A 27,957-nucleotide genomic window follows, 5' to 3' on the forward strand; every position below is an offset into this window, starting at 1 on the left:
AAAACAGGAGGCCAAGACGCCTTTCTGGCACTAACACACTTTGGGCCGGATTTTAAAAGCCCTGCGCGCGCTGGCGGCCTATTTTGCATAGGCTGCCGGCGCGCGCGCGCAAAGCCCCAGGACGCATGTGAGTCCCGGGACTTCATAAAAAGGGTGGGAGGGGGTGTGTCCGGGGGCATGTCCTGGGGTCAGGGGGCGGTCCGGGGAATTTATAAGCAGACTCGTTTATGATAAAGGGTCACTTTACTTTTTATTTTAGTAACATTTCTATTTAACGCATCTTTTAATGTTTTTCAATTTTTCATAAAAACTCCAAACACGAAAATGCTGATGTATATGCGGATAAATATAAAGCACCTCTCAATTAATATGTTCAAGCAGAAAAGCTGAGGCAACTCACTCGATCACAAATATTTAGTATATTTTATAATACTTATCAGCGAAAGAGAGTCCCGAAAGTCCCGACATGGCCGGAGCAGTTCCCCTGAAGCAGACTTCGGTCCGAAACATGGCCATGTCAGGACTTTCGGGACTCTCTTTCGCTGATAAGTATTATAAAATATACTAAATATTTGTGATTGAGTGAGTTGCCTCAGCTTTTCTGCTTGAACATATTAATTGGGAGGTGCTTTATATTTATCCGCATATACATCAGCATTTTCGTGTTTGGAAAATGTTGATGTATATGCGGATGTATATGTTGATGTTGAAAAATTGAAAAACATAAAAAGATGCGTTAAATAGAAATGTTACTAAAATAAAAAGTAAAGTGACCCTTTATCATAAACGAGTCTGCTTATAAATTCTGACTCGAGAATGAAAGGTCCAACAAATTTTGTCGGTAGTAGGGTGTTATATAAAAAATACCAGTATACTTTTGTTCTGTATTTTACTAACACACTTTGAACATGGACAGGTACTTTGTCCTTGTATCTTTGAGTTTGGAATTCATGACTATGAAATTGACTTACCTTTCATATTGGATCTGCTTTATGATTAAAAAAAAAGTGCATTTGTGTAGGATACTGCATGCAGCTGAAGTCTGAGTAGAAATGTAAGTGTATGGAGATCAGAGCTGTTACTAGGGTCTTAGGTTGGGGGTAGAAAACACTACATGTTGAAAACTGGGGGCACTAGATTTCCCTCCTTGGTAATCTGCATAAAATAGGAGGTGCAAAGTATCTGTGAACTTTTAGTGTGCATATTTTATGCTGGTTTTCCCAAAATAAACGAGCCAACTATTTCCTTTTGGAAAATTAGCACAGATTATTTGGACCCACATCTCTTGCAGTTAGTGGAAAACTGGCCTCTAAATTTTAAGAAAGCATTTGGCAAACACTCTTCTGAGCCTCCAAGTTGGCCGACTGTAGAGATTCTTGCTTTGGCCTTGTAATTTAATTCTGGAAACCTTTCTTGGAAAAACCTAGGAAGTGGAACGAGCATGGAGGGAGTATGATCGGCTGGAATATGACGTCACGGCGGCGAGAAACCACATGCAGGAGCAGCTGGAGCGGCTTGGGGAGCTTCAGGTACAGTACAGGATCAGAGTGAAACCCAAACATCTCACATCTGGATGACCTCGACGCCGTGCGAGGTTTCAGCAGTAGGAAGAGCTGACAGTATTTTCCTCTTCAGCCAAAAAAAAAGTACTAGTTTCAATTCTCTTCTTTTTGGGCCCTGGTGCCAGAACCGATCCCCCAGTGTGACTACGACGTTGTTCGTTTCTGAACATTTGATATTCTGCCTTTTCCCAAAGCTGGTCTCAAGGCGAATTACAGTGAATTTCAAATGAACAACTCAATCACAATTTGCAATTAACATAGCACAGGAAACCCATTTGTGGATACTTTCAAGAAGCAGTTGTGTCCCTATCGTGTATAATGCAGTTCAGGAAGTGGGGCCAAAGATGGGGTCTTAAGGGAGTGCCTGGCTGAAAAGCCATGCCCTATCGTTTTTCCTTAACTCAAGGTAACATGGCTCCAGCTGCAAAGTTAGTGGTATTTTGTTTCAAATTTTTGGTACATATCGGCTTATGGGACAGTTTATTTTGACTTAAAATGTTTCAATTTAAGATAGAGTTTTCTGGAACTAATTGTGTCTTAAATCTGAGGACTTCTTGTATACACTTCTTGTATACACTGCTCATTCTGAAGCCACAAACAAGCATATCATTTATATTCTTTGCTAAGAATTGCAGAACCTGGGTTGCGTTTAAATTTGCTGAGTTTAGGATCTCCATCACATATTGAAACGTCTAAGCTGGGATGGGCTCTCGTCTGCACCAGAGACTAGGTGGGTGGTACCCTCTTTGGAGCTTGTCCCTTGGAGCCAGGAGTGGAGCTTGGCATCATCTCAGTTGTGTATGGATGTGAGAATGATTTGTTTATTTATTTATTTATTTAAAGAGTCTTCTATACCGATGTTAGTCGAAACATCACCTCGATTTACATGGAACAAAAGCAACGGAAATTACAAGTAACAGGGGAAGGGTAGGGGGTACAAAAAACCAATAGGAGAGCAGAGAAGCATAGGAACAAACAACAAGTGAACTATAATGTCATAAGAACAAGGTCATAGTCAAATTCAGGTCATGATCCATCACAATTCAATATTCATCAAGGGTGTTGGGGAAAGGCTTGTTTGAATAGCCAGGTTTTGAGCTGGGCTCTGAATTTGGTGATGCAAGATTCAAGTCTGAGGTGGGTTGGGAGTGAGTTCCAGTGCATAAGTCCAGCAATGGAGAGCGCCCGATCCCTTGTAGCTGTGAGGTGTGCTTTCTTTAGGGATGGCACATGGAGGGACCCTTTGTTAGTGGTCCTTGTCGGTCGATTCGAGCAGGCAAATTGGAGGAGATCTACCAGCCAGTTGGAGTGATGGGAATATAAGGCTTTATGGATAATGGTCAGGGATTTAAAGAGGATGCGGGAGGGAATAGGGAGCCAGTGTAGGTCCTTCAGTATAGGGGAAATATGGTCGTATTTATGAGCGTTGGAGAGGGTTCTGGCTACAGTGTTCTGTAGCATTTGGAGGGGCTTTAAGGAGGAGTAGGGTAGGCCAAGAAAGAGGAGTTACAGAATGATTTATTTTTATTTATTTATTTGAGGTTTCTTATATACCGAGGCACGTTTTAAAACAAAACATCACCTCGGTTCACAATATAACATAACTTAGCAACCAGCTTTACAATATTAACATTAACAGGGAGAGGGTTAACAGGGGACAAAACATAAATTATATACAGGAATAATATACAAATGTACATGTTAATTTTAACAAATGAGTTAAATAAGGCAGTGACGGTATATGGGGGGAAAGTAATGGAGGGAGGGGAGGAGGAGGAGTATACCTACAGGGGTGGGGGGTAGGGAAGGAGGGGAGAGGTCGGGGATCGGTCAGGCGGTCAAGAAGTATCTTTGGTGAGAGATAGTTCGTTAGTCAGGGAATGCTAGTTTGAAAAGCCATGTTTTAAGGTTGTGTTTAAAGTTTTTGTGGCAGGGTTCCTGGCGTAGTTGGGAAGGCATTTTGTTCCAGTGGGCGATTCCTGTGATGATGAAGGATCGATCTCTAAAGGTGGAATGCTTCATGAGTTTAGGAGAGGGTATTTGGAGTTTGGCCTGGTGATGTGTTCTTGTGGGTCTTGTTGGAGTATGGCGCAGGAGATGTTCTGGGAACCATTGCATGTCTTGGTTATGAATGGCTTTGTGTATGAGCGTGAGTACTTTATATATAATCCTTGAGGCTACGGGGAGCCAGTGTAATGATTGAAGGACGGGTGTGATGTGGTCATGACGGTGAGTGTTTGTAAGGATACGTGCGGCAGCATTTTGTAATAGCTGTAGGGGTTGTAGAGTGCTTTTTGGTAATCCTAGGAGGATGGCGTTACAGTAATCAAGTTTGGATAGGATCATAGCTTGCAGAACTGTGCGGAAGTCAGAGGTGTGAAGGAGAGGTTTGATTCTCTTCAAGGTGTGGAGTTTGAAGAATCCGCTTTTTATGGTCCCTGAAATGAATTTTTTGAGGTTGAATTGGTTGTCTATCATAATACCAAGGTTGCGGGCTTGTGGGGTGGTAGGGTAACTGTGTAGTGCAGTGGTAGGGAGTGGGGGGGGAGGGTAGTTGGGTAGTGTAGGGGAGAGACTGCCTGCGGGGTTGTTAGGGGGGGAAAGAATAAGTATCTCTGTTTTGTTGGTGTTGAGTGCTAGGAAGTTATCGGAGAGTAACTTATTTATCTCAGATAGTGCAGATTTCCAGATCATCATTGCATTTTCAATGGAATCAGTGATAGGGATTAGTACCTGCACGTCATCGGCATATATGAAGTGCTGGATACCTAGTTTAGAGAGGAGATGGCAGAGGGGGAGGAGGTATATATTAAAGAGTGTAGAAGAGAGGGATGAACCCTGAGGTACTCCTTGAGATAGCTTGACAGGGTTGGATTTGTTACAACCAATTTTTACACTGTAGCTTCTGTCACAGAGGTATGATTGGAACCATAGTAAGGCTGTGCCAGCAATGCCAATTTCCATGAGACGTTTGATGAGTGTGAGGTGGTTGACGGTGTCAAACGCCGCAGAGATATCTAATAGTGCAAGTATGTGGGATTGTCCGTTGTCCATGGCTTTAAGTATGGCTTCTGAGAGGGTGATGAGTAACGTTTCTGTACTATGGTGTTTGCGAAAGCCATATTGGGATGTGGAGAGTATGTTGTGTTCCTCAATGTATTCAGTAAGTTGTTTGTTAATTATCCTTTCCAGTATTTTGGAGAGGAGAGGGAGGTTAGATACTGGGCGATAATTGGCTAGTTCATTAGGATCTAGATTAGGTTTTTTGAGAATGGGATTGATAATGGCATGCTTGAGTTGTTTTGGAACTTGGCCTAGAGAAATTGATTTGTTCAGGATGTTTGCGATGTGTTTGGCTGTGGTAGCAGGGCTTGAGAGCAGTATTTTGGTGGGCAGGTTATCTGAGGGGTGATAGGCAGGTTTGATTTTTTTGAGTGTGGTTTCAATTTCAAGTGCAGATGTGTTTTCGAAGTTCGATAGAGAGTAGCTTGGGTTTTTTGTGTGTGGGTGTGATTGTGTGCTATGATTAGTGTATTTTATTGCGTTGTTTTTTGGTGCAGGTGAGTTCGGGGAACCAGAATGAGCTGTAAAGCGTGCCATAATGGTTTCCACTTTAGAAAGGAAATAAGAAGCTAGATTCTCACATTTTGTTTCATCGTCATTGTTGGGGATGCATCTGTCTTGTGATGTAATGAGGCTGTTTACATATTGGAATAGGGCTTGTGGGTTGAACTGGATCTGATGGATTCTTGTGGCATAGAAATCTTTCTTTGCTTTTTCTGTGGCTTTTCGGTAGACATTTAATTGGGAGCGAAACTGAGATAGTGTAGTAGGGAGACGGTTCCTTCGCCAGGTTTTCTCTAGTTTACGAAGGTTATGTTTCATGGTTTTAAGTTCATTTACATACCATGGTTTTTTGTTATTCTTTTCTAGGTTGATTGTTTTGGTTTGAGAGGGGCAAAGTCTATCTGCTATGTTGGTGGTGATTTGGAACCATGAAGAGGTGGCGGAGTGAGCATCTGTGAGGTCAAGGTTAGGTAGTTCCTCTGATAGGGCCTCTATGATATCTTCAGTTTTAGCCTGTTTACGGAATGTGATAGTTTTTGTGGGTTGTGAGGATTGGGGGGAGTTTTGTATAGTGCAACAAGTATCGATACGGTAGTGATCTGACCAGGGGATAGGCGTACAGAGGGGGTGTTCAGCTTGGATTAAGGTATTGGTGAATATAAGGTCAAGGGTATGACCCGCTTTGTGTGTAGGGTCAGTCACAATCTGTTTGAATCCAAGGGCGTTTATAGCTGTTAGTATGGTTTCGCATGCTGGGGATAGGGGGTCACAGTCGACATGGAGATTGAAGTCTCCGAGGATGATGGCTGGGTTGGCAATGTTTATGTGTTTAGAGATGTATTCTATGAGGGGGGAGGGGTTCTTTTCTAGGATGCCAGGAGGGGCGTAAATTAAGCAGAGTTGGAGTGAGCTAGATTTAAAGATGCTTATCTCTAATTTGGGTGGGGGGAGGGTAGATTGGAGAGAGAAGTTGAATCTCTTTTTGGCGGCAAGGAGAAGTCCACCCCCTTTCTTTTTGGGTCTAGGAATGGAGAAGATGCTATATAGGTCTGTAGGGAGTTGGTTGTTTAATGCAGTGTCGGTATCCTTTAACCAGGATTCTGTAATGGCACATATGTCAGGGGATTCGTCAGTAAGTATGTCATATAGTAGGGTAGTTTTCTTTACAATAGATTGAGCATTTAGAAGTAGGAGAGAGAAGGTCATTAAGCCTAACAGTTGTGTAAAGGGAGTGGTCATTACGGGTGTAAGTGATCTGTGTAGTGTGTTTTGGTAGGTGTCTCGGATCACTTTATAGGAAGTGTAGTAGTGTGTAATGGTGGGAATATGTTGTATGTGTTGATAACCCATGTTGCCGATTCGTGTGTGGGTTGCAGTATAGTAGGTGGTTGATAGATGTGGGAGGTAGGGTTGTTTGCTGCAGGGAGGGTGGAAGAGATGAAAAACATTAACATAGACTATTCACTCTTACAATTGAAATGTCAGGTATCACATAGACTATCTATCTATATTTGAGAAATCAGTTATAACATAGACTATCCATCCACATTTGAGTTATCAGATACAGCATAGATTCTTCATTTTTGAATTTGCGATATCAACAGGGGGCATTAGCATAATAGAAAGTAGTAGAGGTTGTATCGGGGTGGGTGAAACAGCGACACAGGAGTTCAAGTGATATTATACTTCAAATAGATTCTGCTGTACTGATTTCCCTAGCAGTGTGGTTCTTCGTTCTGATTGTAACAGATTTTCCTGTTTGTGGCAATGTTACCTTTTATGGCGGGTAGGGGATGCCTTTTCCTTAAGCCTGTGTACCCATAGGACAGCGGAAGTTTTGCTGAAATATGCAGGATGTAGGTTCGTTGGGTGTGCGGTCTGTCTGCGGTGGTCTTCCTTCGGGTCTGCACGAAGGGGCGCACAAAGGGGCGGGCCCCTTTTTCGCGCTCCTTCGGCACGCGGCGCCGGAGGTGCAGTCACCTTTGAGGGGCCTCCCATCAAAGGTGACTGCACGCGGCGCCGGAGGTGCAGTCACCTTTGAGGGGCCTCCCATCATTCATGATGTATGAATGATGGGAGATGTGAGTGAAATTTGAGTGAAAAAATAGTGTGGCAAGTGGTTTCACCCATGATTTACCGTACAGAAAATGAGATATTGAGTTGAATAAATATTCTTGCAAAAAGAAAAGGCAAATTTGTTTATATGTAGAGAGCAGAATAAATTAGTCGTAATGTGAGGTGACATCATCCAGCAGCACAGAATGGACTCCACTTTCCTAGCTCCTCCCATTCTACTGAGTATGTGCGGGGAATTTCCACATGGGCGTTGCCACGTGAGCCGCCTCGGTCATTTTTAAAACTACAGTTATTGACTCTCCAGGTAAATGGATGGGTATTTACCATGGCTAATTCATCCTCTAGGGTTGTTGCTTTAAGAAAGCTCTAAAAACGTTTTTCTTCCAGCAGGCTTTTTCACCAGTCTGGTAAGCAGTTATGAAATATCCCTAAGTGACACAGTCTCTCCAAATGTTATAGTTTTGTTTAATTGTTTGATTTTTAGATATATTTAACTATTGCTTCCTGCCTTGAAGCCTGGATAGGTGCAGGATACAAATCTTTTAAATAAAATACTTTAAAAGCACTGTATTGGAAGGAAATGATAAATGTATATCAAATTAAGGGTTGTCAGCAAGCCAGGAGACTAATTATTGTCCAAGTAAGATTAAAATAGTCTTAACACAGATGACCCAGTCCTCTCAAAGATAAGAGAATGTACCTAAACAGCTCCAAATTATACAAACATTTTTTTTCTTTTTTTCTTTTGCAATCAAAAAACAAAACAGTAAAAATAATGGACAAGTACACTGTTTGCTCCAGCATGCAATTCTCAACAGAAGACCCCACATGAGCTAGTGTTTCGCCAAGTCCTGTGTCAGGGGGAACAATTCGGCTGATAATGAGCTGATAACCTGCTAAGCAGTTAACCCGTTGAAGTAGTGAGTGGGTCATGGTTACTTATCCGGCCAACTCCTGTGGATAATCGGGCACATCCAGCTTAGTTAGGCAGATAAGTTAGCGCTGCTATTCAGCAGGTGTAAAGTTAGCCTTGCTAGCACTAAGTTTCCTGGGGACATCTAGCAGCATGGCGATGCCATTACCTGTTCCTGCTAAATTAACCAGATATATTTATCCAGCTAACTTTCTTAGCCAAATAATGTATGAATGTGGACCTCCAGGGGACTTCTCTGTGTCACAATGCAGAGTTCTTCCAGTGAGAGGTTATCTTAAATAAATAAAATATGGTAGCATTGATACAGGCCCAATCCAGCTAGATATACTGTGTGAAGGACAAGAGAAGAAGCTGTAGTGGTTCCATGTGCCAGTGAAAGTGTCATTTTACAGCAAGTCTCTATAGGTCTGGAAGAAATTAGCTCCCATCCTCTTAACAAAATCGTAGTGCTGATGTTGTTTTTTCTGACTGGTATTTGCCCCCAGTCCTGTAGATGCCTGGGAGCACAGTTGAAGCTGGTGTGATGTAGATGGCTCTCTTACTGTGTGTCGTGCTGATATTCAAACGCTTTTCTCTCTGCAGTCTGAATCTGCCGGCATCCAGCGAGCCCAGATGCAGAAGGAGCTCTGGAGAATTCAGGATGTCATGGAAGGTTTGAGTAAACATAAGCAGCAGAGAAGTTCAGCGGATACAGGTACATCAGTGGGGGGTTTCTGCAATCAGGGACTGATTACATTTGTAATGTATGACTGGATTACATTCAGGTACCACAGGTATTTCCCTGCCCCAGAGGGACACAGAATGGGAGTAAGCCAGGCCCTAGCTTTGCACCTGAGGCACTGGAGGGTAAAGGGACTTGCCCAAGGTCACAAGGAGTGGCAGTGGGATCTGAACAACCAGGTGGCCCTGCCTCTTGTAAAAGGTGTTTTGTATTTGATGAAAATGAACCTTGTAACGTGATTGATTTTTGCAAGGTAGTTTGGGTTTTTTGCTTGATTAGAAACCTTTGATTCTGTTTTCAAGAATGAAATGTTAATGGAAGTTGCAGTTGTAAATCTTGCAGACCTTAACCCTCATGGCCTCTTGTCATCTACCTCCCTGGTCATTGCAGACATTTCAAGTTGTGCACAGCTTGGCAGGATCAAATAACCCGTTTCTTCTTGTTTCCCCCTGAAATATGTCTCGCAGGATCAATGTCTGTTTCTTCAGCTAAACAAAAACCAGAGGTAAGATTTTAAGTGCGGAAGAGGTTTTCTTCACTAACTGCATTGCACTCACTGTTTGCTCTTCTTTCCCAGCTGTCAGTCCTAGCACAACAAAACACAGATTCTCCTCTTCCCACCTTTTCTACTACTCTACCTTTGTTTGCCGATCTGGCACTAAGGCCACTGAAACTGGATGAACAGTGCACCAGTGAGGTGACACGTGCTGAGGAGACAAGTGATGCATTCGCTTGCAGACGAGCAGGGCCGATGCATTATCAGCGCGCGCGGCTAAACGGGCGCTCATGATTGAGCGCCTGCTCCCTTAATGCGTGTCGATCCTCCTCTCCCGGGTGCCCTGGTAAAAAGGAGGCTCTAAGGCAGTGGTTCTCAACCTGTGGGTCACGACCCCTTTGGGGGTCGAATGATGATTTGCTAGGGGTTGCCTAAGAGACCATCGGAAATACGGGTTTTTTGTCGCTCCTCGAGTCACTCCCTCCCCTCACCGGATGCAGTAAAAAAGTTCATTCTGCGCTCCCTCGCTCCCTGATTGGCCGGTGCTGGGCAAAAGGGGCTTGCCCAGCACCGGCCAATCGGGCAGTGCGCCCTCACTCCTGGAGTCACTCCCTCCTGCTGTAAATGTTGGAATGCGTTGGAAGAGGGGGTAGTCTTATACGGCGAGTATATCCCAAACTCTATATTTTAACTGTAAAAGTTGGGGGTCGTCTTATACGGCGAGTATATCCCAAACCCTATATTTTAACTGTAAAAGTTGGGGGTCGTCTTATATGGCGAGTATATCCCAAACCCTATATTTTAACTGTAAAAGTTGGGGGTCGTCTTATACGCCGAGTATATCCCAAACCCTATATTTTAACTGTAAAAGTTGGGGGTCGTCTTATACGCCGAGTATATCCCAAACCCTATATTTTAACTGTAAAAGTTGGGGGTCGTCTTATACGGCGAGTATATCCCAAACTCTATATTTTAACTGTAAAAGTTGGGGGTCGTCTTATACGGCGAGTATATCCCAAACCCTATATTTTAACTGTAAAAGTTGGGGGTCGTCTTATACGCCGGAAAATACGGTGTATATACAGTACAGTTGCTTAGGCCTATGAACGAAAATAATTTTACGGTTGGGGTCGCCACATAGTGGGGAATTGTATTAAAAGGGTTGCAGAACTATAAAGGTTGAGAACCGCTGCTCTAGGGGAAATTGCGCGTCCTCAGCAGCGGGCGCCCGGGAGAGGTGACTGTGTCAGCTGGTTAGGAAAACGGAAGCTTCTTAATTGAGCCGGCTTCCTTCTTTTTGGGGTGGGGGGCATTTCTAATTTTTTAGTCGGAGGAAATACAGGAAAGCAGTATTTCCTGCTTTTCGTAACCCTTTTTGGGCTCCTCCAAAGTTACTGCCTGCTCGGTGAGTGAGAATGTGCACGTCGGGCACACGGTTTTTTTGGCACCGGGGGGAATAACTAATAGCCTCATACATGTGATGAGCACTATTACCTACGTACGCAATTGGACCCGCGTTTTGGACGCACTAATCCCCTGTTTTGCATCCAGTCGCATGTTGAGCTGGGCGCTATGGCCAGCACGCGGTATTGCATCGGCCTGAACATGACTTGGTGATGTTCGCAGGTTACAGCCTCAGAGCAGCACTAAGAAAATGCATCATTCACTTTACCTTTCGCTTTGATTGCCAAGTAATTTCTGAAGGTATTTTTTTAGTTTTAAAAATCTCCTCCTAAAGGTCTCCCATTATCATTAATGTAATGTAACTGGGGGGGGGGGGGGGGGGGGTGGAGAGGCAATGTTTTGATGCTGGTCAGCTTGAGCCCGCTGCAGGCTTCACGCCGATACCTGCAAAGTATGAATACAGCACAGACAAGCTGAATAGTGGGCATCACGCCGATATCTGCAAAGTATGAATACAGCACGGACAGCTGAATAGTGGGCATCACGCAGATATCTGCAAAGTATGAATACAGCACGGACAGCTGAATAGCGGGCATCACGCAGATATCTGCAAAGTATGAATACAGCACGGACAGCTGAATAGTGGGCATCACGCCAATACCTGCAAAGTATGAATACAGCATGGACAGCTGAATAGCGGGCATCACACCGATAGCTATAAACCATGAATACAGCACAGCTGAATAGCGGGCATCACGCCAATACCTGCAAAGTATGAATACAGCACGGACAGCTGACTAGCGGGCATCACGCCGATAGCTATAAACCATGAATACAGCACAGCTGAATAGCGGGCATCACGCCAATACCTGCAAAGTATGAATACAGCACGGACAGCTGAATAGCGGGCATAAAAAAAACCCATTGTGCAGACCTTTTATTCTCAAACTTGATAAATTTGATTGAAAATGTAATGACAAAAAAAGAAATAGGCATAAGAACAAAAGGGGAAAAATGTAATATAAACAAGCTAATATTGTGTTCAGTGATTGTTTTTTTACTAAAGCTGACGCGTACCCGATGGCAGTGAAGGACTTGTATTCTGCCATCCTTAATCGTATTTTACATTAGTATCTACAGAAGGAGAGTATACACTGTTCATATAGCAGCTGGAACTGGACCTCAGTCACTGCATTATGTGTGAGAAAAGCGGGTGAGAGAATCCCTCCGCCAAGGAGCTTACAGTGTGAAGAAAAGAATAGACCTTGTGCAGCGTCCCAGACACTTCCCAGGATGGCTGAAGAGCAGTCTGGAAGCTCATTGGGGCCCATGCAATATAAATCACGGAAAGTGGGCGCTGAAAAGTCAGCAAGGGGGGCGCCATGCAATATCCAAAACTCAGCGTCAGTCTTCATTACTTGGCAGTCTGCCGAGTTAATTTTATTTTTATTTTTTTACTTTAAACAAAAGTACAGAAAAGCAGTTTTTTCTGCTTTTCTGTACCTCTTTTACCAGTGCTCAGCTATAAACGACTGCTCCAGGCAGGAGTTAATATCTGAGCGATAAATGTGCGTCTGAGACGCACATTTATTTTTTTGCATGCGGAGTGAATGAGTAATAGGCTCATTCGCATGCATTTGCATTGATGAGCGCTATTACATTCGCTCCGCGTCCAACGCGGGTTAAATAGGCGCCAATCCCCCTATTGTATTAGGGGGCGGATTAGTGCCACGTCGCAGTGCGGGTTACACGGTGGCTCGGCTGAGTGCACTGTATTGCATCGGCCCCCTTGTTAGGAAAGCTACGTTACAAACCTGGGTGTGACTGGAGCACAGTGCAGAGGTTTGTCTAGATTTCACCCTGTTCAGAGCTTACATGGGACTTACTGCAGCCTCCGATTACTCGCCCAGCTCTTGGTACCAGGAAAGGTTTGCAAAGAGATTTGATGAAAATCAAAGTGCGTGCTTTATCAAGTTGCTTTAACCTTAAGAATGTATCAGTTTAGTGTCGGAAAACAAATTGCAGCTTGCAAGAACTATTGCTTGAATTTTGAAAATTCATCATTTCGTGCTCATTGCAATACCCTTTATTAGGAGAGAGTTGATTTAATTTATTATATTCTGTCTTTTGTGACACTTCAAAGTGGATTACATTCAGGTATTTCCTTTTCCCTAGAGGGCTTGCAATCTGGGCATTAAAACGGAGTTTGCTGGATTTCAGTCCCATGCAGCAAACGCACGTTTTAGCTCGGGAAGGGAGGGGGAGCATCTCTGTCAGGCAGATTGTGCAGTAGGTGTCCAACTAAGTCCCAGCACTGGATAGCCAGATAAGTACTGATTTATCTGGCTAAGGGCCAGCAGCAAACCTCAACAGATAGCCAGATAAGTCAGTAATTATCTGCTGCCTCCTACCCAAATAAGTCTTTACTTATCTGCAAAGTGTATTGGTCAGTTTTTTTAAATTGTTGTGATTTTGTTTTTTTTAAGTTCCAGCACAGTAGCCCTGGAAACTTAACTCCGGGACAGAGATGAGTTTAAGTTTCCAGTGCTAAGAAAATGGAGTTAGCACAACACACTGCTCTGTATCAGGGAGTTATGCTTAATGTCCTCATTTGCATGGGATTTCCATGCAAGGGCGCTAAGTATTACTCCCATTTTGTGAGTGTAAAACTTCTTCCTGCATTGGCAGTAAAGTTCACGCTCACAAAATGAGCACTGGATTTCAGGCAATGCTGTGCGCTGGTTGGAAAGCAGCTTTCTGCATTGGCCTGAGGTGATGGAGGGTGACATTGTCAGCAGGACCTGAACCCTGGCTTCCCTAGTTTCCTGAAGTTGATGTCTATCAGCTTTCAGGCTCACTTGGATCTGTGCATTCTTCTTATTTTTGGTCCAATAAAAGGGCTCAGAACCAGTACTGGCTTTGGGATAGCGTGAGCAGGGTGCTTGACTCCATGTTTCATATTACGAGGGGGGCTGCAGTAATACTGATCCCTGTGGTGTGTGTGGCTGCGCACGTCATACCTTAGGTTATGCAGCAGCAGCAACCCATGCATGCTAGCCACATGGGCTGATCTTGTGCACGATGAGATCAGTTTTGAATATACTTAGAGGGCTGGTACTCCCAGGCAGGAGCAGCACCACCAATCTTGTGCCAGGGCCGGGTCTGCACAGCTTGAGGGGAGGGGAGGTGGTAATGGCTGCAGTAATACTGATCCCTGTGGTGTGTGTGGGCAGGAGGACATGAGGGTGGTCAGACACTGTGGCAGCAGTGGCAGGGATTAAGAGGGGGAGGACAAGAGGCAAGGAGTGGATGCTGGGGAAGGAAGGCCTCACTGCATGTAACTGCCCTGCCCCGCCCGCCCCCTCTGCATGCTCTTGCCTGCTCATCTGTGCTACGGACACGGGTAGGGAACAGTTTTCACCCAGGGTGCCAGTTCCCCTTGAGCCAGTCCTGATCAGGAGCAGTATCAGCACTGGAACTCTGCATTCTAAGCTCCTGCTTTTCAATCCCAGTGCTTCATACTAATTGAGTTCATTGCTGATTTTCACACCCTGATGGTGGAGTTACAATCTTTAAATTGCTTTGTATCTTTCTCTCCTCAAGTCTCACCAGCAGCTGGTGGAATGCAGTATTGCATGTCTGACCTTAGTTCTTGTTTGGACACTCTTAGCATTATAACATTACATTTTGGCATTCATTTCATAAACTTACCAACAGGTACACATGAATGCCTTGGACTTCCCACAGCCAACAGTTCAATGACTTGGCTTTGCATAACTAAGGAGGAAACTTGGGCTCAAATCTTAGCCTGGGCTCCTGCACATAAGGGCTAGGCATGGCGCTGTTCCTGTTCGCACCCTGGATCAGTCCAGACAAGTGGGTTTCGCATCCCTACCAGCAGATGGAGGCAGAGAACAAAACTTTCAGGCACTGCTACATAACGGAGAGTGCCACCAGCAGTCCCTCAGTATTTCTCTATCTCACCAGATGGTAGAGGTGTAAACCTGCAGGGCATGCAGGGGGGTTGGTGATCCCTGGGATAGCTGGGCCCTTATCTTTCGGGGAGGGGGGGGGGTGATAGCTGGTGGTTTCAGCACCCTCATCCCCTCTGGGTCTCTGTCTTCGGCCTGGGCTCAGCCTTCTTCACTGAAGCAGGGAAGTATTTCAGGTTTTCTTTCCCTTCTGTGTGTGTGTCCCTTTAACTGCTTTTGTAAAAACAAAAAAAGAGAGAGAGAGAAGGTGATGGAGCAGCTTTAGCTTGTGCTCCAAGTGCTGAGTTCATTTTTGCTGCCGGGAGGCAGCTCGAGGTGAGCGGGGCCGAATTGCCGTGTGCATCAGGGCTTGTTCAGCACCCGGACAGCACCATCTGCAGTGCTTGCAGGCAGGGTTTATTTTTAGGCCTATTTTTTGCTGGCATGGTGCCTCCCGCGCTGCATGGGAAAGCTTGCCGCAGCTGTGACTCAAGGCGCTGTCGCCTCAATTCGACCTCGCTTTGTGGGGAATGTGTCTCTGGTGGGGTGGTGACCTCCGCAGGTGCTGCAAGTGGCAGTAGGAGCCCGTTTTCGGTGGGGCAGGTTTTGGAGGCCACAGGAGGAGTCTGAGGAACTGGCAGCCATTTTGTGCACACCTGCTGGGAGCCAGGCTGCTGTTTCAGGGCCTCGGGACTCCTCTCCCACGCTTTTTCCTGCAGAACAAGATCCTGCTGGTGGCAGTGCAGGGGAACGGGCGCAGGGGGACGCGGATCTGGAATCTTTTTTTCCGGATTTTGTCCTTTTGATGCATAAGGCCTATTTGGCCAGGAAGGGAGCTGGGATCAAGCGGCTTTTGCCTAGGAAGTCCCGGGCGATGAAGAAGCCTAAGGCAGAATCAGAAGGTTTCTTGAGGCTTGTGGGTCTCAAGAGGTCCACGGTGGAGGACATGTCTGAGACGGATGATCCAGACCAGGTACAGGAGGATCTGGTGCATTGCTGGATCCATTACAGGATCCAGGTCAGGATCCTATTAGTGCTGGAAGGGATCCTATACAGGACCCGGACGAGATTCTGATGGTGGACGGGAATGATACTCGGGTGTTCGCTTGTTCTGCAGGGAGGATTTGGGCCTGCTGATCCCCCAGGTTCTGGAGGAGCTGGGGATTAAGGTCACTCAGTAGGAGTCAGACAGTGAGGGAGTGAACCCAGTCCTAGGATCCCCCTTAAGGCTTTCCTATTGCCGAAGATGGTGAAGAAGTTGATGGAAATACCCGACTGAGTACAGTTGACCACTGATGCCACCCTCTCTGGTTGGGGGACGATTTGCCAGGGAAAAGCAGTCCACGGTCTGTAGTCGCCGGAGGAAGCGACTTGGTCTGTCAACCATCTGGAGACCAGGGCAGTGCGCAAGGCCTTTTTGATGTTTCTTCCATTCGTCCGGGACAGGTTGATGCGAGAGTTCTCAGACAAGGTGACGATAGTGGCGTATATCAATTGTCAGGCTGGTACGAATAGTTGTCTGGTGGTGCTGGAGGCACAAGAACTGTTCGTGTGGGCGGAGAAACATCTGGTGAGAATAGCTGCTTCTCATGTGGCTGGAGTGGAAAACGTACAGGCGGATTTCCTCAGCAAACAGCATCTGGACCCAGAGGAGTGGGAGTTGTCAGCGGAAGCCTTCGCCTTGCTGCAGGCAAGGTGGGGCAGACCGGTGATGGACCTCATGGCGACTCCAGCAAATGAAAAAGCAGATCGGTTTTTCAGTTGCAGACGGGAGATCTGATCGTAGGGCATTGGCGCTCTTGTTCAGTCATGGCCGACACATTTTTTGCTGTACGTGTTTCCTCCATGGCCTCTTATAGGTTGAGTGCTGCAGCGCATTGAGCTCTATCCAGGCAGGGTGATTCTGGTGGCTTCCGAGTGGCCGCATCAGCTATGGTTTGTGGGCCTGCTGTGTCTGGCGGTAGATGGTCCCATTCGCTTGGCTCATCTCAGGATTGCTATGGCAGGGGCCCGTATTTTCAGACTGGGCAGATCACATCTGTCTTGCGGCTTGTCTTTTGAGAGGCGGTGACTCCATTTGAAAGGATATTTGGAGCCTGTGATTGCAACTTTGCTTCAGGTCAGGAGGCCTTCCACTTCAATAGCTTATGTCTGAGTGTGGAGAGTTTTCGAATCTTGGTGTTTGCAGAACAGGGTGCAGCCTTTAAAGGTGGACATCCCACAGATCCTGGCCTTTTTGCAGAGCGGTTTGGCTAAGGGCTTGCCCTATAATTCCCTTCGGGTCCAGGTAGCAGCCTTGGGCTCTCTGCATGGTAGGATTTAGAGTAGACTGCTGGCGTCTCATCCAGATATGGCTTGTTTTCTTAAAAGGGCGAAAGATCTGTGGCCTCTAGTGCAGAAGATCTGCCCAGCATGGAATTTGAATTTGGTTCTTCGGGCACTGTATGGCCTTCTCTTTGAGCCAATACAGAGGTCATCGTTGAAGGATTTGACCCTGAAGTCTGTTTTCCTGGTGGCCATCTGTCCAGCTAGGCAAATATCTGAACTGCAAACGTTGTGTAAGGACCCTTTCCTGCATTTTTCGGAGGATGGGGTGTCTTTACGTATGGTTCCTTCCTTTTTGCCAAAGGTGGTGTCCTTTCATCTTAATCAGGTGGTCAAGCTTCTGGCCTTTCCAAACTTGACAGCCGATGCTCCAATAGCTAGGGAGCTGCACTTATTGGATGTGTGTAGAATTCTATTGAGGTATCTCAAGGTGACTAATGCTTTTCGGAGATCTGATCATCTGTTCTATTTAGTGGAGCAAAGAAGAGAAATAAGGCTTCCAAGGCACTATTGCATGATGGTTAAAGGAGATGATAGTTTTGGCTTACATCTGTAAGGACAGGTCAGTGCAGGAGGGGTTGAGAGCCATTCCACAAGGGTGCAGGTGACCTCGTGGGCAGAGAGTCAGCTGCTTTCTCCGCAGGAGATCTGTCGTGCGGCGACATGGTCTTCTCTTAACACTTTTACCAAACATTACTGCTTAGATGTGCGGGCTCCAGAAGAGGCGACGTTTGGGGAGAGTGTATTGCACACAGGTCTTTCAAGTTCCCGCCCAGAATAGAGGGGCTTTGGTACATCCCACTCATCTGGACTGATTTGGGGTACGAACAGGAAAGGAAAATTGGTTCTTACCTGCTAATTTTCATTCCTGAAGTACCACAGATCAGTCTAGGGACTCATACCTATCTGTTGAAAGACTTTCTCGCTTCTGGTGATAACTGAGCAGATCTTGCTAGCATCTGATATTCTCAGTCTATTGAGAGGTGTACTTAGTTTGTTATAGGTTTTGTTATATCAAGGGGCCTAGTTTGCAGGGGGCTCTAACTTAAGTCTGTTTGCCCAAGGTTTATTGGGGTTTAAGGTAGACATCTTGACTTGGGTACAGGTCAATACTGAGGGACTGCAGGTGGTACTCTCGGTTATGTAGCAGTGCCTCAGTTTTGCTCTCTGCCTCCATCTGCTGGTAGGGATGCATAAACCCACTCGTCTGAACTGATCCGTGGTACTTCAGGAACGAAAATTAGCAGGTAAGAACCAATTGTCCACTGTAAAGACCATCTCCATGGAGATTAGGTCTGAGCTGTCTGTTATTGGCAGTGGCTAGATGCAGGGCAACACTGTGAACCAGATAAGAATATAAGTGCCCTGCTGGGTCAGACCAAGGGTCCATCAAGCCCAACATCCATCTGACAGTGGCCAATCCGAATCACAAGTACCTGGCAGATCCCATAATGAAGATCTAATTCCTGCAACTTCGGGGAGAGCAATAGCTTTGTTTAGTCTCCCTGGCTAAGGCTGTTCTATGGACGCTTCCTCCATAGATTTATGGCGATTTATACAATTTTAATAAATCTTAAATTTAAACCTTTTTGAAACCCCGCTATGCTCGTCACCTTGACTCTATCCTCTGCAACAGATTCCACAGCCTGATAGTGCTCTGAGTGAAAATGCGCTTTCTACGATCTGTTTTAAATTTGCTGGTGGCTAGTTTTATGGAGGGTCCTCTTGTTTTAGTATTTGTTGTTGTTTTAGTTTTGAGGGAATTGTAGTCTACTGACTGGCCTACTGCTGGTCACTACCTGAAAATGGGATAAAATATGGGAGAGACAATAGGATAGGTGACGTAAGCCATTTAGAATTTCTCCATTCTGGATATGCGGGATATAATCACTTGTAAATAAATATGGTATAAGCTGCACTTGATGGATCTCTGATAAGAGACCCTGCTGGGGAGGAAATCAGAAAATAGAGAGACTGATTGAGAGCTGCATAGTCCTTGGACATCTGAGGGATGGCAAGAACCCGCTCCTCCACTAATGGCAGGATAGGCTGAGCCCCATGAGTGCTGGGATTTTCTTACCTGGGAACTTGTGCAAAATTCACTTTCAGAAACTCAAAACAACAATTCAGTTGTAGTTTAAATATGGAGGGAGTTCTAGTTAATTTAAAATTCAAAAGCAGTTACCGTAGCTATCACTTGGCATGATGGCTTGTTAAAGCAGGAAAACTGTGGGTGAACTTGACGGGTATACATCTTATGTAAATAAGATGACTGTTCTGCAATCTTTAGGAAGAGGAAGTAGTGCCAGCTCGACCTCCTCCCACAGTCTCCTCTTTGTCCAGTGATAGCAGCTCCTCCTTGCTATGTTATAGCAGAGGTCTGGTACATCCGCCTGAAGAGAAGAGGATCCACATAGGCCATGTGTACCCAAGAAATGGCTCTTACTGTGTAAGTGGCTAACTGTGCCACACAATGCATCTGGCTGTTTTTATGCCATGTCAGCTTTTTGTTTTATATGGTCAGTTTGGGCTTTGTTCTTCCTGGCTCTGTATGTACAGCTTTTTAATTTATTTTTGTTCAAGTTGCTTGCTTTTTCATCCAGACTGTGTGAATAAAGGAAAGTGCTCCAAAGACTCAAACATATCATTAAGTGTGGAGACGCCGTCAGTTCTCTTTCTGCCCTACACTTCCTAGTATCTGACCCAAAGCGGGCACCACAGCCCTCTAAAGCTATTAAGAGCTGAAGAGGAGAGAGGCAGTGCCCACATGTAAAGAGAAAAGCAGTGGGTCCCTTTCAGAGCTGACGATGAACCTAATGTCATGTGTATAGGATCAAAACTGCCGCGTTTAAGCAGCATGACAGAAGACAGAAGGGGCTGACGGCAGGTTACTCCTTATTCAGTGCTGTCAGCCCTCTGCATCTTGCGTTTTACTTTCATTATGCAAGAATGGAGTACATTTTGTTTTTTAAAAAGCACCAATGACCAGAAAGTCACAGAGCAGTCACACATAAGTTAACCCCAAAGCATGATTTTTACAGTGACTTTTAGCCACCCAGGATCTTTGAGAGTTTGAATCCACAATTTAAAAAGCAGTCATTTAATTTACTATATATTGACTATTGTCCATTATAAATTGACAAAAACCATTAAAGTTGAGAAAGATAAATAAGGATGGTTCATGACATAATTCTATCATAGTCAATGAAAAAAAAAGACAGGGGTAGATCTGCCGCAGAATATGGGTTGTAAATTTGTGGGAGATCCTGGGAACCCTGGTCTGTATTGCAGGAAGGGCCCATTCAAATGTTAGCTGTTAATTGGATTTGCCAGCAAGCAATATCCTGGGAAATGGTTCAGCCTGGATTTAAGTGCACCCTTTGGGGTGGGGATGCTTTGTGTTTTGTGAGAGGGCACACAAAGAAATGTCTTTACAGAGGCTCCGGTGTTTGAGTCTTAGGAGAGTAAAACATTGTCTCATGTTCTGTATGTGCTGCTGGGGTGCTTGCACCGTTCTCAGACTTGTGCCTTTGTCCCTTACAGGGTCCTGACTACAGACTGTACAAGAGTGAACCAGAATTAACCACTGTGGCAGAGGTGGATGAGTCTAATGGCGATGAAAAGGTGGAGGCTCTTGCAGACCCAGAGAGCTCCGCAGCTAAAGGTTAGTACCTACGGCCTGCTCACCTGGGAGGGTCAGCATAGAGGAGATTCCTGACCCCATGGCTGTTGCAGCACTGTAATGTAGCACTATGTTCTCCATGGACCAGTGGGTTACACACAGGATGTCCCACGGGGTCACCATTGCGTGGGCCCCCTTCAGTTCTCTTCTCTGCGGTTCCCAATAGATGGTTCTCAGCTTTTCAGTCATTGTAGTTTGGCTATTCCTGACCATGGTAAGAAGCCTAGTCAGGCTTATGGCTTTTAAAAAGTTTTCTTTGTTTTCCGTGGCTGCAAGTCCAGGTGGTGCTTTAAGCCTTGGTGTGCATTGGTCGGGCATTTTTGAGAACCTCATTGTTTGATTTCACTTTGTATGTTTTTCAGGATTGTCAGAAAAAATGTCAGTGGCTTCAAGACGTTTACCCAGTGCGCTCGCAGGCTGTCCATCGCAGATCCTTTTGTAATTACCCCCACTGAAGTTACATCTGGGACTAGTTTTTACCTGCAGATCTTGCATCAGTTTTCAGAGGGAATTAGCCCACTAAAACTACCTGCGCACATTTCTAGCTGAGTGCGTAGAGTTTTTTTTGAAGAAAATAAGTGCAAAGCCTATCCAACCCTGCCCTTGGGAGTGCCTTTGCTTACTGAGGGTAAATCTACCCCATGCATGGAGGCCCTATGTGCGCACGTTTGCCCACATATAGCACTGTTTTACCTACGGGAATGGCTTTGCAAATTACCCTTTGTATGTGTTGCCTGGGATGTGGCACTTGTCACCTCTCCCAGAATACTGAGGCTCCAAAGAGAGCAACTGAATTGTGTTTTTAGTGTTGCCTCAAAAGTCCGACCCATGTGCGTTGGTATTGGCGGGCCCAGGAGTTGCATCATAGACTGACAGCGCATCTTGACATTGGCGGAGCATCAGCTTGTCCTCTGGATCCTGCACCAGTAGGCGGCATGGTAGTGGAGACTGTTCTTGCTTCACTCACACGATGTGCATAAAGGATTCTGCTGCATTGGGTTCCAGCACTGGAGGCTAACAAAGTTGGGTATCAGATGAAGGCCGAGAAGTATCAGCATTGTTAATCGATGTACGTTGCCAGGAGCAGGGAGATACAGGCATCTGTCATATGGAACAGCTCCCCTATGAGGAAATGGCTGTTCAGCTTGGAGAAGGAGACGGCTGAGGGGGATATGATAGAGGTCTTTAAGATCATGAGAGGTCTAGAATGGGTAGATGTGAATCAGTTATTTACTTTTTCAGATAATAGAAGGACTAGAGAGCATTCCATGAAGTTAGCATGTAGCTCATTTAAAACAAATCAGAGAAAATTCTTTTTCACTCAACGCACAATAAAGCTCTGGAATTTGTTGCCAGAGGATGTGGTTAGTGCAGTTAGTGTAGCTGGGTTTAAAAAAGGTTTGGATAAGTTCTTGGAGGAGAAGTCCATTACCTGCTATTAATTAAGTTGACTTAGGGAATGGCTTCTGCTACTATTGGCATCAGTAGCATGGGATCTTCTTAGTGTTTGGGTACTTGCCAGGTTCTTATGGCTTGGATTGGCCTCTGTTGGAAACAGGATGCTGGGCTTGATGGACCCTTGGTCTGACCCAGTATGGCAAGTTCTTATGTTCTCCTAAGCAGCAGCAGCAGTAGGGCTGCTCACTCTCCATTGCTACCAACGCATCTCAGGGGACCAAAGATGTGGCCTCCCCCCCCCCCCCCCCCCTCCTCCTGAGACCCATGCAGTTTTGGCATCTGTAGTCTTTGAGGAGGAATTGGATGAGAGGATCCACAAGGCGAAAGCTTTGCTCTGATGCATTGGCTTTGGGTGCATCATCAATGATGCCAATGGAAGCGGCCTTTAGAGCACAGAGCATCATCAGTTTATGATGTGGGCTGCACTGTATGGAACTAGAGATGCATAACCTCCGATTCCTCCACTGGTAGTTATTGGGACTTCTCTGATCAGGGCAGTCTGCAGGCTTTCCCTCTGATCCCTCACTTCCTCCAGAGCATATATTCTTTTTACATTTTGTGCAGTAAATGGCAAAAGTCATTCCCTTTGAATTGAAGGTAGGAGGAGAGCCTATGGAACCTATATCTGGACTCCTTAGATACCTTACAGGTAGTTGCTTGCGCAAAAACGGCCCCAAAAACGCATATGTGGGCTGCGCACAAGCAACGCAAATTTTAAGAAGCCGGGACGTACGTGCTTACACACCTGTGCACACATCAAGAATAAGGAGGCAGAAAAGGGGTGAGGCCAAGACTTACACGCGTAAGGCTGGCCATGGCCACGCGTGTCATGTTACCTGTGTAACTTTACTACTGGTCCTGAAGAGGGATCCTGAGCACCGGGGGCGGGGGAAAGAGAGAGAGAGCGAGGGTCTTTTAAAGAGCCAATCTGACACTCTATCTCCCACTGTCAGAGGGGCACTTTCAACTTGGGGGGAGGGTGTTACATTGGTCTACGTAGGGCACAAGGGTCTTGTAACACTGCCCACCCTGAGCTGAAAGAGCCCCTCTGACAGTGGGAGATTATAAAGAGTGTCAGTCTCTCTCTCTCTCTCGCCCAATACGTGTATGCATGGGCGCTGCTTTTAAAATGTACCTGTTACTGTTCCTAAGGACCCAGTGGCAGTGCCCATCCAGCAAGTCTTGAGGGATGCACAGATGAGAACGTGAGACCCTCCTCTCTTGTATCTCCAACGAACAGGAAGGTGGATGTGAAATATGTCCAGAAGGCTCCAGATGGGACATTATATGAAGTTGAGGAAGGCACTCAAAAGGTGGATGACGGTGAATTTTGGTGGTGCTTTGTTTATCGGATGTGCTGTTTTGTATTATTGTAGATCCTGTGGTACTATGCAGGAGGTTTTTATCCGATTTGATGCTTTTGGATGCTGCTGTTTTCCATGTATCTGTGATATCATTTTAGTGTAAACCTCTTGGTAGTATATCAAGCCTAATAAAAATAAGGCTCAGCTGAATTTGCTCTCAGAAAGGCCGAGGTCTAGGAATCAGTCCTTGCTGGCCCGAGGGAAGGGCTCTTGGACTCTTATCTCTTTACCCAAATAGATTTTTCTCAGTACATTTCTGGTGCCTGTTTTAGATTTGACCTTATTTATTTATTTATTGGCTTTTATATACCGATGAACGTTGGGAACATCTCATTGGTTCACAGTGAACAAAAAGTGCAGCTAAACAAGCTTTACAGAGAATGCGTATAAGGTAGAACAATAGGGGGGAGAACAAATAAAATAATGGGGCAAAAACAATAGGGGCGAACTGAACATGTCACAATAAATAACAGTGGAACAATGGTTATTAATAATATCACATCAGTTAGAGTAGCAGAGTTCAGGGGGAGAAGTAGGTAGCCCTAGTTAATGCTAGGAATCTACGAGTTAATTTAGAGCTGGTTGGTTTCCTTTCTGGGCGAGGGTTTCGTTCCCACCCAGTGAATTTTCCTGTGTTTTTCCGAGTCCCCCCAAGGTTCATTGTTCTCATTAATATCTTGTAGACTTCTTACCTTTGTGATTAGACTACATAATATCAGGTTTCAAACCCTGCTCAGCCTGTGCTGTCTTATGAACCTCTAGAGGACTATTTTGAAGTAGGGATGTGCATTTGTGTCTGGTTTTTTTTGTTCTGATTAGTGTACACTTAAAGGAAACAAATGAAAAAGAAAATTGTTTGGCTGCATGTCCCTGTTGTGCAGAGAAGAGGAGAGAGAAACATTGTAGGGTCTGCAGCAAGAGATACAGGAGATGAGACTTGAAGACCGAAAGCGGGATATCAGACTCTAATTACCTGCAAGGAATTACAATGCACAAGATAGAAACCTTTTCCATGAGATGAAACCTGCTGGGCTGTGTGTGTGCAAGGCATGTAGGAAAGTCATCGGCCATGAAACGGCGCATGTTGTCTGGGATTATATGGCTGAGAGGATACTGCTTGCCTTTTACAGACTGGAATGCTGAGGTTACAATTGAAGGGAAAAGACCTTGCAGCTACTTTCAGCAGAATATTTTGCATGAGATTCATAGTGGACCTCAGCTCAGTCCCTCCATATGAGCACTGAGCCCATTGGTGTCATTTGCTCTGTTTCTGGGGGAGCCAGAGGGATGAAGCTGCTCAGGATATGGGAGGGGGCAGCTATAACCGGCTTAGCTTTTAAATGCATCGATGACGTATCCCACCTTCTGGTGGTGGTCCTGTGTAAGACTGTACAGTAGCAGCTGTGTTTGCTGGATTTGGTTTTGCAAAAAAAATTGTGTAGTACTGACAAGCAGTTCTTTGCCCTTTGAGACAAAAGCATTGAGCACTCAGAATAATTTCCTTATCCTGGTTTTTCTGCAGGTAACGCTAGTAACCAGTCCCACGGCTGCTCCTTTTTGATTGCTCGGTTTTTAATTCTGCCTAGAAGAAGAATCAGAAGATTGTTTTAACAGCTTTTTACTGCAGCTGAAGTGTTGAGCGCTGCTCGTCGTCACCTACTGTGAAAGAATTTGTGCTAGCGGAAAGGGTCTGCCCGACAGAGCCCCGGCCTGTGCTCCTCCTGCTGGGGAGAATGGCGCTGCATCACTGCTTGCTTGGCCTTTTATATCTTTTTATAACCCTTGTCAGACCTATTCATTTCAAGTTACCCGTCTCGGCTGATTTAGTATTTAATTATGCAGGGGATACAGAGATAAAGCTCCGTGTATATATAATAGAATCAATTTTGAATCTGCTAAAGTACAGTTCATTATTTGTGCATTTCTGGCCAGCTCTTCTAACAACTTGGTTACAGCACGACCTGTATTAGGGAGAGGATGCAGCCATCCTCTTTGAGAGAAGGTTAGGATGGGGAAGTCCATTAACGGCAGCTGTAACTGCATGAAACAGATTGGCTGAGATGAAAACTAAGGAGAAAACCAGCTTTGTTTCTCAGCCACTGGTGTGTGGAGGAAGCAGGCCCGTGCTACAGCCCCCCTCTGCTTCTCTTCTGCCCTAAATGTCCTGGGAGCCAGGTCCCACAGTGCCAGCACCAAACGTCGGGCTCAGCTGAGCCCCAGACTTCCTCCCTTGCAGCTTTGTAAATAAAATAAAGGGTTTGCTGGCTGTGCAGCCCTGAGGACCCCCCACTACCATCAGGGTAAGTATTTTTAGCTCCTAACTATATTATTCTCTGCAATGAGGAGGCCTGTTTTTCCCCCTCCTTTGTCATAAGTCTTGTAATTAAAACTGGGCATGGCTTCCCAATCATTTTGCCGAGTTGACGCTATTTTAGCTTTTGAAAAGTCACATGACCCCAGCAGATGACTAAAACAAATTAGCAAGGATGCATTCCCCCTCCAACAATCACTCGTCTTCCCTGTACTCCAGTTGCTACCCTCTCAACCTCTGCTCCTCTTATCTCCCCAACCCATTCCCCCCCTTGCCCCCTCCAGCCCTTTCTGCATACCCCATCTCATCCTCCTACCCTATCTTCTCATCCTTCTCACGCTCATCCTCTTTCTCATCTCCCAGCCTCCTCTCCAACCCTTCTCTCCAACCCTTCTCTCACATTTCCCCTCTCCAGCTGATTCCTCCCTCCTCCTCTTACATCCCCCAGTTGATCTTCTGTCATTCTCCCTTCTCTCATCCTCCACAGCCAATCCCTCTTCACCTTATCCAGCACTCAAACTCGTCCTGCCCCTCATCCTTCCCTTCAAAAAGCTCATCTTGTAATCATCCTCTGGACAGGACTAGCACACCATTTTTTCCCAGGACAAGCAGGATGGTAGTCCTCACAGATGGGTGACATCATCAGATGGAGCCCAGCACAGAATACAGACGGACAACCAAGTGGCCATGCCCAGCATGCCACTATCCCCGCAGCCACATAGGGTCCCCCTTCAGAATCCTTTTTTCCTTGGTGCTGTTACCCCGCGGTTCACAGAAAAAATTTTCGATGTTTTCACAGTACTTCCTTCTCTGGGGTCCCCCTTCTTCGAATTGGTTCCGCCAGCGTTCGGTAAGTACATTTCTTCGCGTTGTTGCGGTCAGTTCCTGAGCATCTGCCCTCCGGTGGCCGCTGGCCACCGACCGCACAACATCATTTTTCAATGGCGACAGGCTTTCGGAAGTGCCCCCAGTGTCTGAGGACCATGTCCGTTACGGATTCACACAATGTCTGTGTCCTCTGCCTGGGGCCTTCCCAGGATGTTCGTCGGTGCCCCAGTTGTGCTCAGATGACCCCCAAAAGCAGGCAAACCCACCTAAACAGGATGGAGCACTTCGGTTCCCAACAATTGGCTCCAACTCTAGTCCCAGGGACATCGAATTAAGGGGATCAATCTGACTCCAGACGCTCAACCTCGGTTCCCCGCCGTGCTGAAAAAGGCGGGGGGCATCGCCCCTCACTGGCGTCGGGCCATTCCAAAGCCTCAGGATCATCTTCCTCAGTGCCGGAGGAGACCGGGCTGAGCACCGAGGAAAACACAGACTCCAGCACCGAAGGTCATCGCCTCACGGTGCTGGCACCAATACCGGAGAGGCACCAGCCCCAGCTGAGCCCCCTCCAAAGTGGCCCTGGGGCAAGGAGGCCCCATCCTCCTCCTCCAGACCCAGGAGCCCAGGGTGTTCCCCACCAAACTCTGTGTCTGGTACCGAACCTTCACAGTCCCCCTTGGAGGCCCCGGTTACGTCCCACCTGCCATCCTAAAACTCCTCCACTGGTTGTGGGAACACCCAGGCTCCGTGGCTCCGGTGACATGATAGATGGACGCCATTTATTTGGTGCAACATGTTCTAGGCTTCCAGAAGAGCCAGTTCCCCCACCAGTCCGTGGTGGTAGAGTCGGCTCAGAAGAAGGCCAAGAGATCTCGTACCCACTTCTCTGCCCCTCCAGGAAAAGATCAAAGAGCCTTGGACGCTCTGGGCCGCAGGTTCTTCTAGGGGGCTATGCTCATTGCCTGAATAGCGGCATATCAGTTGTTCATGAATCAGTACAACTGCAACCTCTGGAATCAAGTTCAGGAGGTCGCTGAAAGTCTCCCGCAGCAGTTCCAAGAAGGCTTGGAGTCTTTTGTGCAAAAGGGATACGAGGCTGGCAAGCATGAAGTGTGAGAGGCCTACGATGTATTCGAGATGGTGGCTAGGGTATCGGCAACTGGCATTAGTGCCCAGCGCTGGACCTGGCTTAAGGCCTCCGACCTCTGCCCTGAGGTCCAGGAGAAGCTGGCTGACCTCCCCTGATTAGGGGGGGAAA

At 46.1% G+C, this 27,957-nt stretch overlaps 1 protein-coding gene across 6 annotated transcripts in view; it reads left to right on the plus strand.

Annotated features, from left to right (window-relative positions):
- LOC115089239 (pleckstrin homology domain-containing family A member 5-like) overlaps positions 1 to 27,957 on the plus strand; it is a 249,729-nt gene that overhangs the window by 145,013 nt on the left and 76,759 nt on the right. For 4 of the 6 annotated variants that reach the window (XM_029597341.1, XM_029597345.1, XM_029597342.1 and 1 more), the window contains 5 exons: positions 1,428 to 1,529; positions 8,722 to 8,833; positions 9,328 to 9,365; positions 19,347 to 19,505; positions 20,600 to 20,720. In XM_029597341.1, the coding sequence (XP_029453201.1) occupies positions 1,428 to 1,529; positions 8,722 to 8,833; positions 9,328 to 9,365; positions 19,347 to 19,505; positions 20,600 to 20,720 (532 nt within the window). The remainder of the gene's footprint in view (positions 1 to 1,427; positions 1,530 to 8,721; positions 8,834 to 9,327; positions 9,366 to 19,346; positions 19,506 to 20,599; positions 20,721 to 27,957) is intronic. The other 2 variants (XM_029597344.1, XM_029597346.1) reach the window with 2 other exon arrangements.

The sequence above is a fragment of the Rhinatrema bivittatum genome, chromosome 4 (genome assembly GCF_901001135.1).
Source record: "Rhinatrema bivittatum chromosome 4, aRhiBiv1.1, whole genome shotgun sequence".
Classification (NCBI taxonomy): Eukaryota; Metazoa; Chordata; class Amphibia; order Gymnophiona; family Rhinatrematidae; genus Rhinatrema; species Rhinatrema bivittatum.